This window comes from Tripterygium wilfordii, chromosome 11, assembly GCF_013401445.1.
Source record: "Tripterygium wilfordii isolate XIE 37 chromosome 11, ASM1340144v1, whole genome shotgun sequence".
NCBI lineage: Eukaryota > Viridiplantae > Streptophyta > Magnoliopsida > Celastrales > Celastraceae > Tripterygium > Tripterygium wilfordii.
The window spans coordinates 2,599,098-2,616,460 of record NC_052242.1 but is presented as its reverse complement, the minus strand read 5'-3'; the positions used below and the strand labels follow the sequence as shown (position 1 = coordinate 2,616,460).

At 36.5% G+C, this 17,363-nt stretch overlaps 1 protein-coding gene and 1 pseudogene across 7 annotated transcripts; both read left to right on the top strand.

The window, feature by feature from the left end:
- Positions 1-3,717: 3,717 nt before the first annotated feature.
- Positions 3,718-9,036, top strand: LOC120008539 (transcription factor TGA4-like). Of its 7 annotated transcripts, none has more exons than XM_038858898.1 (10): positions 3,718-3,877; positions 4,145-4,211; positions 5,298-5,474; positions 5,563-5,634; positions 6,275-6,334; positions 6,434-6,511; positions 6,632-6,695; positions 7,090-7,376; positions 7,800-8,027; positions 8,567-9,036. In XM_038858898.1, the coding sequence occupies exons 3-10, from the start codon at positions 5,301-5,303 to the stop codon at positions 8,717-8,719; spliced, it is 1,116 nt and encodes a 371-aa protein (XP_038714826.1). In that variant the 5' UTR covers positions 3,718-3,877; positions 4,145-4,211; positions 5,298-5,300; the 3' UTR covers positions 8,720-9,036. The 7 variants fall into 7 exon arrangements, with proteins under 7 accessions (XP_038714826.1, XP_038714832.1, XP_038714830.1 ...); XM_038858904.1 differs by having other exon boundaries at positions 5,244-5,459; positions 7,090-7,361; XM_038858902.1 differs by having other exon boundaries at positions 5,244-5,459.
- Positions 9,037-9,458: 422 nt separating this feature from the next.
- Positions 9,459-13,224, top strand: LOC120009051 (annotated as a pseudogene).
- Positions 13,225-17,363: the final 4,139 nt, after the last annotated feature.

Here is a 17,363-nt window from a genome sequence, read left to right as displayed (position 1 = left end):
CCATCTTCAAATCTCGACCTTCAATTACATGTGCAAATCTTGGTCATTGAATAAATAGATCATTAAATCTCAACCTTGCAATATGTAGCCGTTGCACTTGCATTATTTTCCAAGTCTAGCTTTGCAAGATTTGAGTTGTCATGTGCACTTGCAGCCATCTTTGACCATTTGATTAAACTTGCACCAAATCTTGACCTTGGTATCTCCAACAATTTTGTCATCTTTGACCATTTGATCAAACTTGCACCAAATCTTGGCATTGGTATCTCCAACAATTTCCTTTTAAATGTGTAGCAACTTGCAGCCATCTTTGACTCCAAAAATCAAGTAAGATCTTCTTTTAAGTCAAAAATTGCAAGCAAGAATGTTGTCTTATGCACAACCATTGGATTCACCTTTAAATGATCATCTTAACCCTTCAAGTCTTGTTGTAATATGATCCATTCATAATTCAAAACAATTCAATCTCGGCCATAGATTAGTGTACCGTTGGAGCTTGTAGTCTTCAAGAATATCTTCATAATCTAAGTCTTGTCTAGTTGCAAAATATACTTTCTCATCTCTTACAAATTTCAACCATTGCATTTGTCCTTTAGCTTCATCAATTGTCTTCTCACAAAAATCTGATCATTGACCTCAATAAAGGAAGCATGTGCAAGATCTTGTTTGATGAAGATAAGAGATCCTTCACATGACCAAACATGTCCCTCCAATCTTGACTTCAAACTCTGAATTTGGCAGCACCAATATATCCACATTATACAGCCCTAAGGCTAGTTCCAATCATCAATCAAAATGCCTTAGTGGAAGGTTGATGAACATAGGTTTTTCTTGGTTTTCTAGAGATCCAAGCTCATACTCGAAAACCGAACTTCAATTCACTTGAGCATACTGAATTCTGAGTCATATGAGACCACAATGATGATTAACCTACAAGGAAATAGGAGGTAGAACTCCCCAATTGCATGTAAGCTCAAAGAGCTTCATATAGAGCGCATAGGTTAATTACATTAGAAAAACAACCCAGAAAATTCATATTACTGCATGATAAATCATTTTATATGTATTAAAATGTCAATGTAAAATTCCATAACAATCGGAAATCGTTTGGTCACTCAACCAAGCAATTAGGTCACTAATAGTGAAACCGATAAATTCTAAGTGTAAATTCAAAGTCATTTTGCAAACTCAGTGTAAATGACCTTTTCTCTTGAACTTTACTAAATCAAATATGTTCATAGTGATGAAACTAAGATGCACACGAAATTTCATTTAAATCGGAGTTCATTTGGTTCACCACGTTCACAAAGAACACATATGCACAAAATTAGGTAAAACCTAGTTTTGGCGGAATTTAAGCATATGAACAAATATATATGTGATGCACTTAATTTCTCATGATTATAGTCCTAGAACATATATTAAACCTTCATGTGCATGTGGTTCAAGTTTCAAGTAATTTGGACCTAAGTTGGTTAAGATAAGTTATGATCATTAGAAGATTAATGCCCTAACTTAGTCCATGTATGTTTGTTTTCAAAACTTAATTTCCAGCACTATCTCAAAAATATATAGATAGCAAATTCACATAGAGATATGCATAAACCTTCATTTAAGTGTATATGCACAATTAAGATATTAAACAATTAACCAAATAACCATTTAAGCATGTTTTCTAGCATTTTAGGATATGTTCAAGTCAAGCATGCTCACACACATTTTAGTATACAATCATACACAATCATCAAAAACACAATGTTGACCTAGACAGTAAGTCTTGGTTTCCTTCATATTCCATTCGTATAAATATTCAAAAGTAAGAATCAGCAGAAACCAATATCTTCCTCAAGAAATCTTCAAGGATGGATACTCCTAACTCTCCACCTGCAAAAAGGTCTAGAACTGATGAAGGTTCTACTTCTAAAAAAGATGAAGGTGGAAATGATCCCAGATTCAACCTCTCCCCTATAAGGGAAGACGTATACGAGGACGATCCCCAGAAAACCATCGAATCTCTACAAGAAGCTTTGAGGGAAACCAAAAGGAGACTTAAAAAAGCAACCGACAAAGTTCAAGACTACAAAAGGCAACTTATGGTTTCAAAGTATGCCATACAAGGTGTTCGATATATGTCATGGGGCAGACAAGCAAGTACTCATGACCCAGATAAATTGCACGAAGCAATCACTGAGATCACAGTACAACTTGGATCTGTTGCAGATGGAATAGACAGTGTTCTTTATACCCTAGAATAAAATTCCTGTCCAACATTTAATTGGTACATATAAATGTCAGCAAACTAGTCCTTCAATTCCTGTGGCCGGATATTTTGCTAATATGACTGTACCAACAAAATATATTGATACAATAATGTAAATTTGATGATTTTATTTTTGATGTAATAGAGATGGGACCAAGTATTGATTGTTGGTGCGATTGTCCCATGTTTCCATGCTTATCCCAACAAAATGGGGACAACAAATTTGTACAATTGTACACATTCATTCCTATGTTGGGCTAATAAAACACATTTTATACTCATTTATACCCCAACAAAAGAGCACGATTGACCAACGAAGGTTGGCTTGAGTGGTAAGGGCCTCTAACTGCTTGAGCAAGGACTCGGGTTCGAGTTTTTGTGGATGCATAAACCTTCTTTGGGATTGGGAGAGGTGGCCGCCTATGATGCCAGACAGTGCCTCAGAGAATTTGTCACCGCCTTTGGCACCCGACAAATCTATTAAGTAAAAAAAAAAAGAGCATGATTGTGGTTACTCTGATTGCATTCGAATTTCGAAATCCATACAACAATCTAGGGTGAGAATTACATGTTTATAATTGACATGAAAATTATGATAATTTGGATTCCAATTTTGTCATATCACTTTTATCAGTTTATGTAAGAATGGGCACAAAGACATGTTGGCAAGAAACTCCAAATTACTTTTCTCTAACGATCACAGGATATGGTCTGCCCCTAAACCCTATCTCTTCCTCCAAAAAGCCAATCTTACTTGTTGCTTTTCTTTTTTCTTTTTTGTTTCAATATTAGTAGAATTAATTAAAGAACTACCTAGTCTAGGTAGTTAGTTTCTTTTTAGCTGATAATTCTCCTGTTCAATATATCTATGGGACATTTGGACCAACTTTAAATGCGGGTCATCAATTCAACCCGCACCACATTGTCGATAGATAAGAGAAATGAGTGTTTACAAAATATTTACATGTCCAGACCCTAACTTGAATTGGATTTGGGACGTATTTAATTGATCAAACTCGAATTTGTTTAAATCCAAAAAATAATTTAATCAGGGTTAGGGTCTAGACAAGTAAACAGTTGTGTTTGTACCTGGATCCAGTTTTAAATCGGACAAAATTTTTGTGTTTTGACCCTAGATTTCAAACATATAACTTATGTCCAAACTTGATTTATTCATGATCGGACAAATTCAATCATTCAGGCTTGTAAGGTGTAGCTAGTTTGTTTGACACAAAGGCTTTAATTTCTGACTATTGCCATAATTTTGTTGTTTTATCAAAATAAAAATAATATTATAGTTAGTCCTTTTCTTAACGAATATCATATAATTAGTTGGCAGCCGCAGCGCTGCTGAGTGCTGAGTGGGCACCCTGAGACGTTAACGGGGTGAGTGTACCGTTCGAAAAATCAAATCAAAATTTCTGTTTTCACATTATTTATATGAAATTGTTTATGATTCTGTTCCTTTCTTCTGTACTGCTGCCTTTTTCTCTTGTTTGCTTTCGAGCTGTAGATGCTGCTGATTCAAAGTATTTTAATACGCTACTCGCGTTGAATTTCGGGTTTTCTTGGACTCGAAGAACTTCCGATATATTCAGATTTCCGGTCTATCGGAAGGTGAGCTTTCGCCTTTCGTTTTTATTGTTCCTGTTTGGTTACCGAGAAAGAGAAGCGAATTCGGGGAGACTTTAGTTGAGTTTCGCCTCTTCTTCGCAGTCATTCTGCATAATTATATGCTTAACAACTAGGCCTTACTGTGAAATTTTGGTTTGAGCTATGATTGTGTTGGAAGTTTGCTCTATTGTTGCGTTTACAAGTTAATTTTTTGTCATTATCGCTTGTTAAAGCGATATATTTGGCTGATCAAAAGCTCTTTGTTTTCAGTCTTTTGATACAGCAGACAGAGATGTGATTTTGGCGCCAATTTTGTGATTGAAGTCTCTTGTAGAAGGCAAGCACCGTCTTTATCGAATTAATTTATTTTCTATGTTGATTTTTTTTTTCGTAGTTTTTGGTTTCTATGCAATCATGACACTCTTCTTCCTCAGCTTCAAGCAGTACCAGATTAGAAGCAGGAATTAGGTTTTCCGTTGAGGATTGTTTGCAGTTTGTTCAGTTCTCTTTTTTGACCACCCACTTCAAAGAACATTAATCTCGACTTCTTATTGGTTCAATTTGGTCATATCATTAATTCTTCAATAAAGCAATGATAATTTTTCTGTGGATCATGTTGACTCTTGTGTATTTTATTCGTTAAATCATAATTCTGTTAGTCTTGTCAGAGAAAATCTGAGTTTTGATTACACACTGCTTATGTTCAACTTACGAAATCATGGAACTCATTTTGCGGCTGAAGTCTCTAGGACAATTAGTCAGTGCCAATATGGTTAGACTGTGTATGCGCACACTATTTTTTCTGCACTTTATTCCGGGATGAGCTTCATGTTGACGAAAATGCTTGTGTTTCTTTTAACCAAAACATCAACCCCTGTTTTTTCTTTGTGGCCTAGCAATACTATTAATTGCCTGTTCCTGTAAACAAGGGGCCAACTTTTCATTGATGAGTACTTCGTGACAATCGTGTGAACAATATCGGGTCATCAGTCAACTGTTGGAGTTTTATCACTTGACTTCTATATTTCTTTATGTTCCAAGGAGAAGCATGATGCACTCAAACCTTACCCCACATAATATATGGAGAGGCTATTTTCAGGAATTGAATCAGTGACATCTAGGTTGCACGTCTACAACTCTACCACTGAGCCACATGTTTGCCTATACATGAGTATCAACCTATACAAACAAAATACACATAACGAGCAAATAAGGAATATTTTCTGTTTTTGTTCTATCATATCAGTATCTCAACAATTCAAGGAATTCCTTCTTTTACTTTAGAAAGTGAAGTTCCACTTAATTTTTTTAGCACATTCATGTGATGAAATCATGCAGCAGCTGAATAATTCTGCTTTTTCTTTGGTAGTGGGGTTGGGCTGAAGGTGGTATTTCTTTGTTCTAACTTCCAATCAATTCATAGAGTATGAGCTCTCCGTCAACTCAATTTGCTGCCCTTAGAGGAATGAGCATGTATGAGCCATTCCACCGTATTACCATGTGGGAAGACACCTTCAAAGATGATATTATTTCCAATACAGGTCCATCCACAATTTTACAGGTGGAAACTAGGCTAGACAACATGGTGAATATCCATCAAGTTACTTTTCTGGTTATTTGATGCTCCATTTTTTTCTTTCTTTTCTGATTGCTGAGCTCTCTCTGATCTTTATGGCTCAACTTCTCAGCCTGAATATATTTCTCATGAATCAACGGAACATTCCCGAAGTGATCAAGAAGCAAATAATCCTCCTGACAAGGTGAGGAGATGAACTACAAACTCCCCCCCCCCCCCCCCCATCTCTCTCTGTTTTTGAAAGAGGAAAATACTCTTTGATCAGTGTGAAGGTCTTCTTAAATATGCTGCTTATTCTGGTTTAATAGCTGATGATTGTGAATTTTTCAAAGCTGCTCATTGCCCTTCAGGTGGATATATCCATTGTTGAATTTTGGCTTAGTACTACGTTGGGTGTCTTTGTTGTTTCTCACGGTCGACAGGGTCTTCTTTTCTGTTGTGTTGCACCATTGTTTTCTTGGTTGTATCTTTCCGCAAGATTATATGAAATCAAGGCATTGTTGCCATCAGATGTGGCATGTTTGGCGCGATGGCGAAGTTATCTATCTATCTATCTATCATGGAAATATGGAGTTATAGGTTACCTGCTAGCACCATTCTATCCCTTTTATCAAAGAACTTGATCAGAATTTTGGAAGCTGATTATTCAATCCTTTTTTTCAGTCATGGTGGATTGTTGCTGCTTATAAAATAACTATATTTAAATTTTGTATTGAAAGTATGTCCTATCCACATTTGATGAAAAATCAGTAGCAAGATCGCATTTCAACGCTTATCAGTCTTCCTTTCTAATGGTTTGAATTTCTTTCAATATATGGATATAGATACAAAGACGTTTGGCCCAGAACCGCGAAGCAGCTCGAAAAAGTCGTTTAAGGAAAAAGGTAGAAGGAAATAGACTTCTGAAGAAAGCACCAACTAATGAACGGTGCATTATTATTAGGACACATGGAGTTTATCGATATTTCATTTCTCCTTTGTAGGCCTATGTTCAGCAACTAGAATCAAGCCGTCTGAAGCTGGCACAATTGGAGCAGGAACTTCAGAGATACAGGCAGCAGGTTAGGAGAAAATCATTTTTTATTTCATTATTTCATCACTTTTGCTTATCAAAAAACAATTATTCCATAGGTTGAACCTATGCAATACCTTTTAAAGGGTACGTGAATCCCTTGATGCAGGGTCTGTACATTGCAAGTGCATCAAATTCTAGTCAGTCAGGATTTTCTGGAACTGTAAATCCAGGTTTGTGATTTCGTTTTGAGGCAGTCACTTCTATATCTCTTATTGATTGCATCAACCATTCTCGGTTTGAAGGCATCAAGTTCTCATTAACAGTCGTATAAAGTAGATACTTTCTGACTGAAATCATGCAAACGTGACACATTCTTTTGAGATATTTTCACACCATATAGAGCCCATCAACTTAGAAGGGTTTATATGCCCTTCAAACTACCCCTAAGATCCATATGCAAGGCCCATTGGTATTCATGCTGGCAGATATATATTTTTTCCTTTTTCAAAGGTCTATTACCATTGTAATAGACCAAGTGTTACTCACGGAGCATTTTCATCTATCAGATGTCTTAGGTTTACATTTTTTGTATTCTGAATATAATGTCAAACTTAAAATTTTCAGGGATTGCTGCATTTGAGATGGAATATGCACACTGGGTTGACGAGCAACAAAGACAAATCTGTGAACTTAGACATGCATTGCAAGCTCCTATAACTGACATAGAACTTCAGATGCTTGTGGAAAATGTCTTGAATCACTATAACAGACTTTGTGCCATGAAAGCAGATGCTGCAAAGGCTGATGTATTTTATTTGGTTTCTGGAACATGGACGACATCAGCAGAGTGCTTCTTCCATTGGATTGGAGGTTTCCGCCCGTCAGAGCTTCTACATGTAACACTTAGTTCAGTAAGCCTAATTATTTGATTTTGCCTCCATAAATTGAAGAATCATCCCTCGCCAATGGCCTTAGTTACTTCAATATCTAACGAGTACTCCATCATGTAATCCTTCTTTGGGATTTGCATACGGACCCTACCTTTTTTGTACGGATTAAAGAATGAATTGAGCCCAATAAGCGATCCAAATGTTGAAGGTCCCTAGACATTTTGACCCAGCTTTCTAGGTTGTGGAAATGGCGAGCCCTCTGAGTACTTTGACCTGTTTCCTACTGACACCGATACCTCTGGTGCCACACTGCACTACAACTGTAGCACACACATGTATAAGTTATTAGAACTCGCTTCGTTTTCTTTTATCTTCATGATTTCATGACGATATGGTGAAAGTCCAATTTCATGAATTATGATCCTTGTGATTCTGGTCCTTTAGGTTCTTATGCCACGACTGGAGCCTTTGACTGATCAACAACATCTGGACGTCTGTCACTTGCGACAATCTTCTCAGCAAGCTGAAGATGCTCTCTCACAAGGAATTGAAAAACTTCAGCAGACTCTGGTCCAGAGCATAGCTATTGATTTGATGGGTGCTGGAAGTTATGGCTCTCAGATGAGCGCCGCCATGGAGAAGTTGGAAGCACTAGAGGGCTTTGCAAACCAAGTAAGCTATCATAATTTTCCGTCAGGTTGGTGTTGATGCAGTGCCTTTTATGCTTCACGAATTCTTCTAAATTTTAAGGGTGATTGGAGCTGCAAAACCAAATTTTACGTAGTTAATCAGCATGTTTAATGATTGTGATGTTTGAAGTGGAGGAGACTAAAACTTGATACAGATGCGCAGGTTTACCCTCTGAAGAAGGTAGAATTTTGATATATTTAAAAACTCGAGGTGATACTAATTTAACAATTTTAATGATGAATTGATCAGAAGATTATTATCATTTATAGAGTTAATATGTACTACTTTTAGATATTGCCCTCTTACAATAGGATTTATGTGCAATTCCTCACTCCTTGTGCAATGAGTGTAACTTGAAGTGAAACCATGGTGCCAAAAGGTCCCCTTGCATCGATAATGGGAGAAACGAAAATATACAGTTGATAGAGATTTTTCAAGAAATGTTAGTTTATGTAAACCGGATTGCATTGCCTGAGTTTCTCATTTATTTCACTGTACTCCTTGTTGCTCGCCCAATACAGGCGGATCACCTTCGGCAACAAACTCTCCAACAAATGTCTCGGATCCTAACTGTTCGCCAAGCAGCTCGAGGGTTACTTGCCTTGGGGGAGTACTTTCACCATCTTCGTGCCCTCAGTTCACTTTGGACAGCTCGCCCTCGAGAACCTGCATAACCTGAAAATATTGGAGTCCCCAAATCACTAGATCTTGGTCTTACTCACCATGAATCCTTAGTCCCAGCTGCTTAGGAAGTGCGTGGGTGTAATATGTTGGAATGGATGATGGAAATACGTCTTAATAGCTAGTCTTGTTTGAAGCAGCTCCAAAAACTTTGTGTAAATATGAAGCCTAGAAACCTGTATTCTTGAACTAAAATTAGGTTAGTATAGATGAGGATAAAATCTGTAGTACTTTCTTGGACAATGTATTTAAATACAATCCCCATGTTTGGATGGATTGGTGGAGCTTCTATTAACTACTGGTTGTTTACTACTTTCCTGTATGAGTATGAGTATGAGTATGATTAACGTTTATAAAAATGAATAGTTCTTGTGTGGAACATCAATACTCGTTGAGCTAAAATTGGCCTCATTGGAATCGAACTTTGAACACATAACATATGTTTAACTTAGTCGATTGTCAACCGTGTCACCTCTTATTGCTAAAATGCTGTTTCTTGGTTTAATTATGAAGGATGCTTTGAATCATTGACTGATTAGTGATTACGCCTCTTGTGAAGGACATAGCCCTAAAATTAAAGCATGTGTGTCAGGGCCCAGCCCATCTCTATATGCTAAAATAAAAGTAGAAGGTGGGCTCCAATTCGGTCTCTCGTGGCCCAGCCCATCTCTATGTGCTAAAGAGTAGAAAGTGGCCCATCAGCCTTTCTCTGTGTTTCCCGCCAAACAGAAATTAGTTGTCTTCTAGTCTCTGTTAGCATTCAATCGAAGAGGAAGAGCGATGGAGAAACCACCGAAGCTTCAGGCAGAGTTCGAAATCAAGCCGCCTCCACCACCACCTTTCCCTCTCGATTTTCCTGATGTCTCAGGAGATCTGAAGACCCCCTTCTTCAAGTCGCGATCCAGGCGAAGGAGAAGTGACCCGTGGGCCATTTCCATCTTCGTCTTCGTCATCCTCCACATCATCGCCTTCATCCCCATCATGTGGGTAAACGACTGCTAGAGAACTTCGTATGGAGATTGTGCTCTTAATTCGCTTGGCAGGTTCTCCTTCTAGCCCCTCTCCGAGAACCCCTTTCTTGGCCCCTCCGCTTCTGGGTGACTTCTCTTTCTCTCTCTCTCTCTAATTGTTCAAATCTTGTTCATTTTTCTTTGATTTTTCTTTTGGTTTCTTCAATTTCAGTGGAAGAATCGAATCTTGCCCATTATGTTGTTTGTTTGTCTATTATTGTACTCCGTTGAATTTTCCTCGAAGGGTTTTGTTTATTTCTTTTGGAGGGAATACATGAGTTTTTCTTTCTTAGGTGATTGGGTGTTTTTGATTTCGTGTTTCTTGCAAGAATATGGTGGTGATGACCTATGTAATTCTAGCGAAATTGGTAGGAGAGAAAATGTTGATTTTCATTCTGTATATTGTTTGATTCTCACGTTCTTGATTTATTGTTTCTGGCAAGAACATGAGGTTAATGGGCTATGGAATTGTGGTGAATTGGGTAGAAAAGAATGTCAATTTTTAGGCAGTGTGTTGTTTGCTTCTTGCTCTTTGGATAATCTTTGGTTTTGTTTAGGGGTTAATGCCTGTGCCTTTCACTGTTGTTCTTTCTTTTTTAAATTTCTTGGTAAAACATAGGTGACAATTTTTTCTGCTTCGGGGTGAATTTTTCCTGTGTTTTTCTTCTGCTTTTATGCTGAGATAAGGAGAAGATAAAGAAATTAAGGATATGTTGTCCTTCTGCTTTTCCAGAAATGAAAAGCTAATTTTAAGTGAATCAAATACTGTTATCATAGGCTTTCAAACTTAGTATGTTCATATAGTATTTGTGCATATGCTTGGGAGTCCATTCTACTTCTTACCATTATGTAAACACACATGTTTAGTTTCTATTGAAGGGCCCTGAAGATGCGGTGGTCATGTGGTGGTTTCATCTGCATGTCATTATGTTGTTGCTGGCTGGAGAAAATTGGGGCTCTTCGTCTGGTACTTTTGGCAGGACACCAGAATTGGCGTCTTCTCACATGTCCATACGTGCACGCTGGGGCATTCCACATGATCATCAATCTGAGCAGCGTCATCTTTCTTGGAATTTACCTAGAGCAAGAGTTTGGCCCATGTAAGTGTAGTTTTACCCTGTATGAGATGTGTCATGTGTGGCTATATCTTAATTGCTTTTGGAATATGACTGATTTTTTTTTTTTTTTACATTGGTCAGTGATGACTGGTATAATCTATATACTCTCTGCTTTCTGCGGTAGCTTGATTGCTGCACTTGTTGCTCGAAATAGTCCAGTGGTTTGTTCTTCTGGTGCTCTTTTTGGATTAATTGGAGCTACATTTCTGCACTCATTCGGAATTGGAAATTTTACACTGCAAAGGTCCGGCACTTTCTTTTTGTCACCCTTGAGTCACTTTCTTTGTCATGGTATCACTGACTAACTTGTTATTTTATTTTCTTAATTACAGTCTATTGCCCTGGTAATACTTTTTGCCCTCTCTGCAATCAATTTTGGCATTGGTTTGTTGCCATATGTGGACAATTTTGCAAATATAGGAGGTTTTTTATCTGGAGTTCTATTAGGATTTGTACTTTTGTTCAACCCTCAGATTAGGGAAGTTGCACTAAACAAAGCTGGCTTTTACGATTACGGTGTTAAAAGCTCCATGAAGTTAAAGGAAAAGCTGGATAGCCCTGTGATGAGGATTGTTTCTCTTCTTCTCTTTGTGTTTGCATGTGTTTGTGTGACTTTCAATTTCATAGCGCAACTTCTAGGTTTGACATGCAATCTTACAAGAAAACCTTGTTTATATCCTTTGCAGAGTAGCTGGAACTCTTATGGCAGTATTCCAAGGTTTGAATGTCAACCAGTATTGCAGGTGGTGTTGCTACATTGATTGCATACCTTCTGCAAGGTGGAGCTGTAACAGCATAACAACTTCTTGCGAGGTATGCATTGGATTTTAGCAATTCAACTATTTTAACATTTGATGGGCCACAAAAATGCAAAAAGGAGGGGGGTGGGGAGGTCAAAAAAAGAAAAGAAAAGAACGCAACCTTTCAAAAGACTAAAGTGCTTCTTGGTTCACTGCTAACAGATAATAGAATAATAATGCTTTTCTGACTGGAAAACTACGTGGTAATTGGTATACATGCTTTAACAGAGGCTGCATACAAGGAATGAAAACCAATTTTATTCAGCAACCATTAAAAAAAATAGAAATAGCCTAAAGAACATGTATTGTGAGATGCTTGCAGAAAGATGTGGAGGGAAGGAATAGAAATGGGGAACTTCTGCAGCAACAGGTTGATGTGCTGTAGATAAATACGAGATCTGAATGATATATAGAATAGCCAACTCTAGTCAACAAGTTTACTGGTAATCATATAGAAAAAATGCCATGCATAGAGCGATTTCTTAAGAGTTGTTTTGGCAAGAGAAAGTTAACATGAGAGCATTAAATATTCTGGATCTTAACTGCACTTATTGCTGAGTTTCCCCCAACTATTGCCATTTTCCGAGTATATGCAGCAATTAGATTTGAGCAGTTCTATTTGTTTAATGATTTCATTCTTTCAGTAAGGGTAGATAGTGCTTTCCATCACAATCTTGAATCAATTAAGTCAGCATAAAATTCACTCTTATTTGTAGTGCTTGTGCCATTGGCACCTTATGCAGTTATACTGTCGCATAGGTTTACATAATAGAAGCAAAAAGGATTTTATAGAAAATGCTAGAAGATCAATAGACTAGTACTTTGAATTTATTTGGCTCATTCGTAGTATATTAAGCTATTTCAACTGCATTCTGATTTTTTTTTGTGTCATTAATAAATTTATCACACATGCATACGGTGATTGCAGACCAAGGTCAGCGATGCCCAGTTAACTTTGACATGTACAAGTAATGGCAACTTCAGGGTTTTTCCTCTCACCAACATTTCTGAAGCAAGAACAAAGGACATTTGCACCCTGATATGCTCATAGACCCTCGAGTTTGATTTTTCGGTCCTTCCTCAGAGAAGTGCTAATGAATTTAGCTGAAATGAAAGTTACCCTATTGATTTACTTTCAATGGCACAACAGAGGCTTCTTAGTGGGAGTTCGATTATGAGATTCAGGAACTTGTCTCTGAAGTTCTCTGACCCCTTTTTGGAGTACTAAAAACAGGAAGCTATATACTGGGAATTCGAACCAATGATCATTCCTCCAAAATGTGTACCCGCAAAGAGCATAACTTATGCTCTTACAAGAACCCTCTAATGATACAATGAATGTAGAGTTGCATTCTAGTAGAATGATGAAATGACAGTGGCATTCGTCTCCTTGCTTTTCATGAATGAAATGAATGTAGAGATGCAGTCTAGTTCGATGATGGTCTTATATGCTTAACTAGTAGCTTGTTTAACCATCAAATTCTTTGTTCATATTCCTGCATCTCTTAGAGAAATTGTCCCTGCTATTGCTGAATTCATTATCTTTTTTTTAAAAAAAAAAATTTAATTATGATGCTGTACTCCAATCCACCATTCTTGGATTTACCAGTCAGCCTATATATACATAGAAGAGAAAACAAGAATAAACAAAATGTTCATTGTTTCAGTGTAAATATGTGATTACGGGTACAAAGATTTGCTCCATCCTTCTCCATGAGCCTCTCGTCTTTTTCTTTTTTTTTTTGGACAGAAATTGAGCTTACACTCTGCCTAAGGTGTTCAACGCTGTTGAGCTGTCAAAGCAAAAGCTGATTATAACTAGACTTATTTTTTAAAGCTGATACAAGTAAAAACTTAGCAAGTGAGCAGTAGAACTAAACCAACATATTATTGAGTTGGAGAATTGACAGTTCAGAACAAACCCAAATAATTAATTTGGTTTCTGCTGCATAGCAACTTCAACTTCATGCTTTGTTGCAGTGCAATCCAAGCCATGATTAATAATTATTGATGTGGTTACAGTTTGTTTAGCTTTTTTGGGTCAGAAAATACATGATTAGATGCTGTGGCTCTGGAGTCTGGTCTACGTAGGCCGCCCAAATAGGGCCATCTTTAGCCGCAACACTTTAAACTGTTAAAAGGATCTTGAACCAGAAGTGCCTTTACAACTTACATAAAAAAAAAAGCACCAATAATGTGGGCCTATTCAACCCTACCCAACAACATTCATAGGCTTGGAAGAAGATGAAGAAGAAGAAGAAAAACTTGAAAGCCTTGTACCCAGAGATCAGATCCCACTCAGTTTTTTCTGTATCCACTGAGGAAGATTTTTTCTCTTTTTCTTTTTTGTTGCTTTTGGTACTATTATATACATATTTTCCAGTGTATTGGACCCATAAGTATAAGTATTTGTACCTTTCTTCTAAAACCCATAAATCTTATGATCACTCTACCTTTAACTGTAAAAACCATAAATAGCCCAAAATTTCTTAAACAATGTGCATTACTATCAACCCTAGTTAGTACTTAGTAGTAGTAACTCTCACTAATTGTGATATGAAACAGCTGGCAACCTTTACAACTGAATAGTAGAAGGATTATACAATTGGTTGGGTGTATGCACTGTTTATCTTTTTTCTTTTCGGTAAGTAAGCGGAAGTGAAGACTCGAACTTGAGTACCATCTAATTTGAGTATATTCTTTAATCATCTCGCTTGAAGGAGGTACATACTTGTTTATGGTCACAGTAGGCGTTTTAGAAACCATTGTTCTTGTGTGGAATCTGAGTGTGTGTTTAAGAAAGCTTTGTGTGATGACTTCTTTTCTTCATTATGGATCTTATGACCACTCAAAGATACCTCTAAGTGACTAAATCTAAGACGCATATATTTGCAAGAGAGAGACAAATTGGGTAGTTTTTATGAGATGAATTGTGTGCTGGTACTAGTCCTGGTCAAGATCAACAAACTTGAGCACCATGTTCTAGTATGCATACACGGACAGATTGTTCATTGTTAGGGCAAATTCTTTATGTTGATTTTTTTTATGTCACATTAGCAGTTTGACTGTTTTAATAGTCGATAATCTATCCGAGTGTGCATATTAGAACAATTTTCAAGTTTGGGTTCTCGAGTTGGAATGTTTGAACATTCGGTGATTGAGTTGGACTTGTTTAACTGTTCCGGTGATCAAAAGTTGCGTTACCACCTTTCTCTTGTTGTGATATGAAACAACAGCTGGCCACCTTTACAACTAGACACATGTCGCAATAGTGACTTTACAAAATGACAACAAGACATAAGAAACAATAGGCCGGTGTGCGCCCAATTGAAAAGTAGAAAGCGTGCATACACCATTCATCCTATAATTAGGTAAATTGTTCTTGTGGAATATGAGTATGTGTTGAAGAAAGCTTGGTGAGATACCTTGTTTTTTTCATCATGGATCTTATGACCCCTCAAAGATATCTCTAAGTGACTGAATCTAAGACGCATATATTTGCAAGAGATTGACGAATGAGCTACTTTTCTGAGATGAATTGTGTTTGGTAGTCCTGGTCAGAATCAACAAACTTAACGTACATTGTCAACTGTTTTTGACAAAGTTGATAGCACCCCCCACACCATGCGTCACGCACCATTAAGCTTGCAATGCATATATATATATATACACACCCACTTATATATAATGCAGATGTTGAGAGAGAGGAGAAAAAAGAAGAAAAAGTCCCCCTCCAAAACCCCCATTTTGGGTTCCAAAAATTCCAAATCAAAATCATGAAAAAGCAAACCCTAAAGGGTTTTGGTTAGATACTCAATCATAAAAGCCTAGTAGGAGCACTAGTAGATACATATACATATATATATATATATATGTATATATAATGACATAATTTATGTGAATGCTTTGTTGTTGGTTTCGGCTTGGTAACAAATTCTATACACTTTTAGTAGACTTCCCCCTCTTTTAGGGGCTAAAAGGAAAACTATAGTGGGAAGGAATCATGAAGTGGGTTTTGCCCAAGTTGAATCAAGAAAGCACAAAACCAAAAACAAATGCAGACACGCCCCCTCTCTCACCATCAATGTTGGTCAAAAGAGAGGGAGGGGAAATGGGCAATGTGGGTTTGAGAGTCTTTAGACCTAACAAAGAATAAGGTATGGGACTACTCTTTGGAATTATGATTGGGTCCTTTCTTCTCATGTCATCATTAATTTCAATCCCCTTACTTTCTTTTCTTCTTTATAGATACGCTAAGAGACCCAGATAAATCATGTGCTAGCTAGAATTAATAGTTGACACTAGCTAACACATGCATAAAAGATAAAAGAAAATGTAGCATAACATAATTATAATTTTATTATGTTTTTCAAGGAAATAAAATTTTTGGATTCTAATGTTGGGAAAATTAGGGTTCCTATACTTATTTGATTGAGAATACCTATGGTGATTTTTTTTTTAATTTAAAACGATATCGTATAAGTTTACCATTTAGACATCCAATATGTGCTTAAATTCATCTTATGTTAATCCATAATTTTGTTGGTACGAGTAAGTGAATACCCAAAAAGCCACTAAAATTGGTTGGTGAAACTTCCTAATTAAAAAAAAAAAAAGTCTTAGTTTCTTAGACCCCACCCTCACCCCCCCCTTCAAACTTCCAAACAACAAATTTCATTTCATCACAAATATCCAGTATGAAGAGACTTATCACTTATTAGTTGTCGTTGCTAGAAATTAAAAATTGTTTCTAACCACCCACTTTTGATTGTTCTTTACACGTGCACCCTCATAGATTAAGTCATCAAGAAAAGGATTGAAAGGGAAAGAGAGAAGTTTTAAATGTAGGTAGAAATTGACAAGGAAACCCAGAATGTCCAAAACAAGTTATAAGGTGTATCCCCCATCAACACATCAAATTAAAGATGCATGCACATATATATTTCATGTATACATACATACATATATATATCTATATAATGTTTTGACAACCACTTCATAGATCTTTATATGGAATCTTTTGTTGCCAATTTGATAGGTTATACTCCCTCTTCCCATTTTCTTAGTCCTTTTTTTTTATTTTGGGATATTTCAAAATTAGGATCACATTTCTTCATTAATTAACACTTTTGTTGTTGTATTTGAAAATTATTCTTGTTACTTTAATTATCTTAGTTCTAAGGAAAAAAAAAGTATCACCATAAATAAGGATAAATTTGAAATAACATGATTATTTTGTGTAGTTTAATTGTATTAAATAATATCTTCTTAAAAAATTAGATTTTCAAAGGATGACAAATAAATTGGGACGGACGGTGTGTATATATATATACACACACAACTAAACATGCATACACATCTTACATCTAGGCTCTAGATCCACTATTTTTCTTCTTTTTGTTGGTAATATGACAATTATTTATGTTAATTATTGTAGTTAATTATCTTGGTTTTGAAGCTTTATATATGTTGATTGTGGTAGGCTAGAGAGAAGGCTATAGCTAGCTAAAGTGTTAAATCAAGAATAGAAGCAATTGGGGGGTGTGCCCCATCTTAGGTAACCATTGAATATCAAAGCTCTTTAGTCATGTCAACATTATGTCCATAGTGGCCCATCAATGTATCTTCCTCTTCCTCTCTTCTAGGCTTATAGTTGAAGGTGATTCGGTGAATGAAGTTTGTTCAATTATTTATTTATTTTTTTAAAAA

Coding starts and splice junctions, on each gene's coding strand:
- LOC120008539 (XM_038858898.1), top strand. CDS start 5,301: ATGAGCTCTCCGTCAACTCAATTTGCTGCCCTTAGAGGAATGAGCATG. Junction 5,475..5,562: donor ACATGGTGAATATCCATCAA/GTTACTTTTCTG, acceptor TCAACTTCTCAG/CCTGAATATATTTCTCATGA. Junction 6,335..6,433: donor AAAGTCGTTTAAGGAAAAAG/GTAGAAGGAAAT, acceptor TCTCCTTTGTAG/GCCTATGTTCAGCAACTAGA.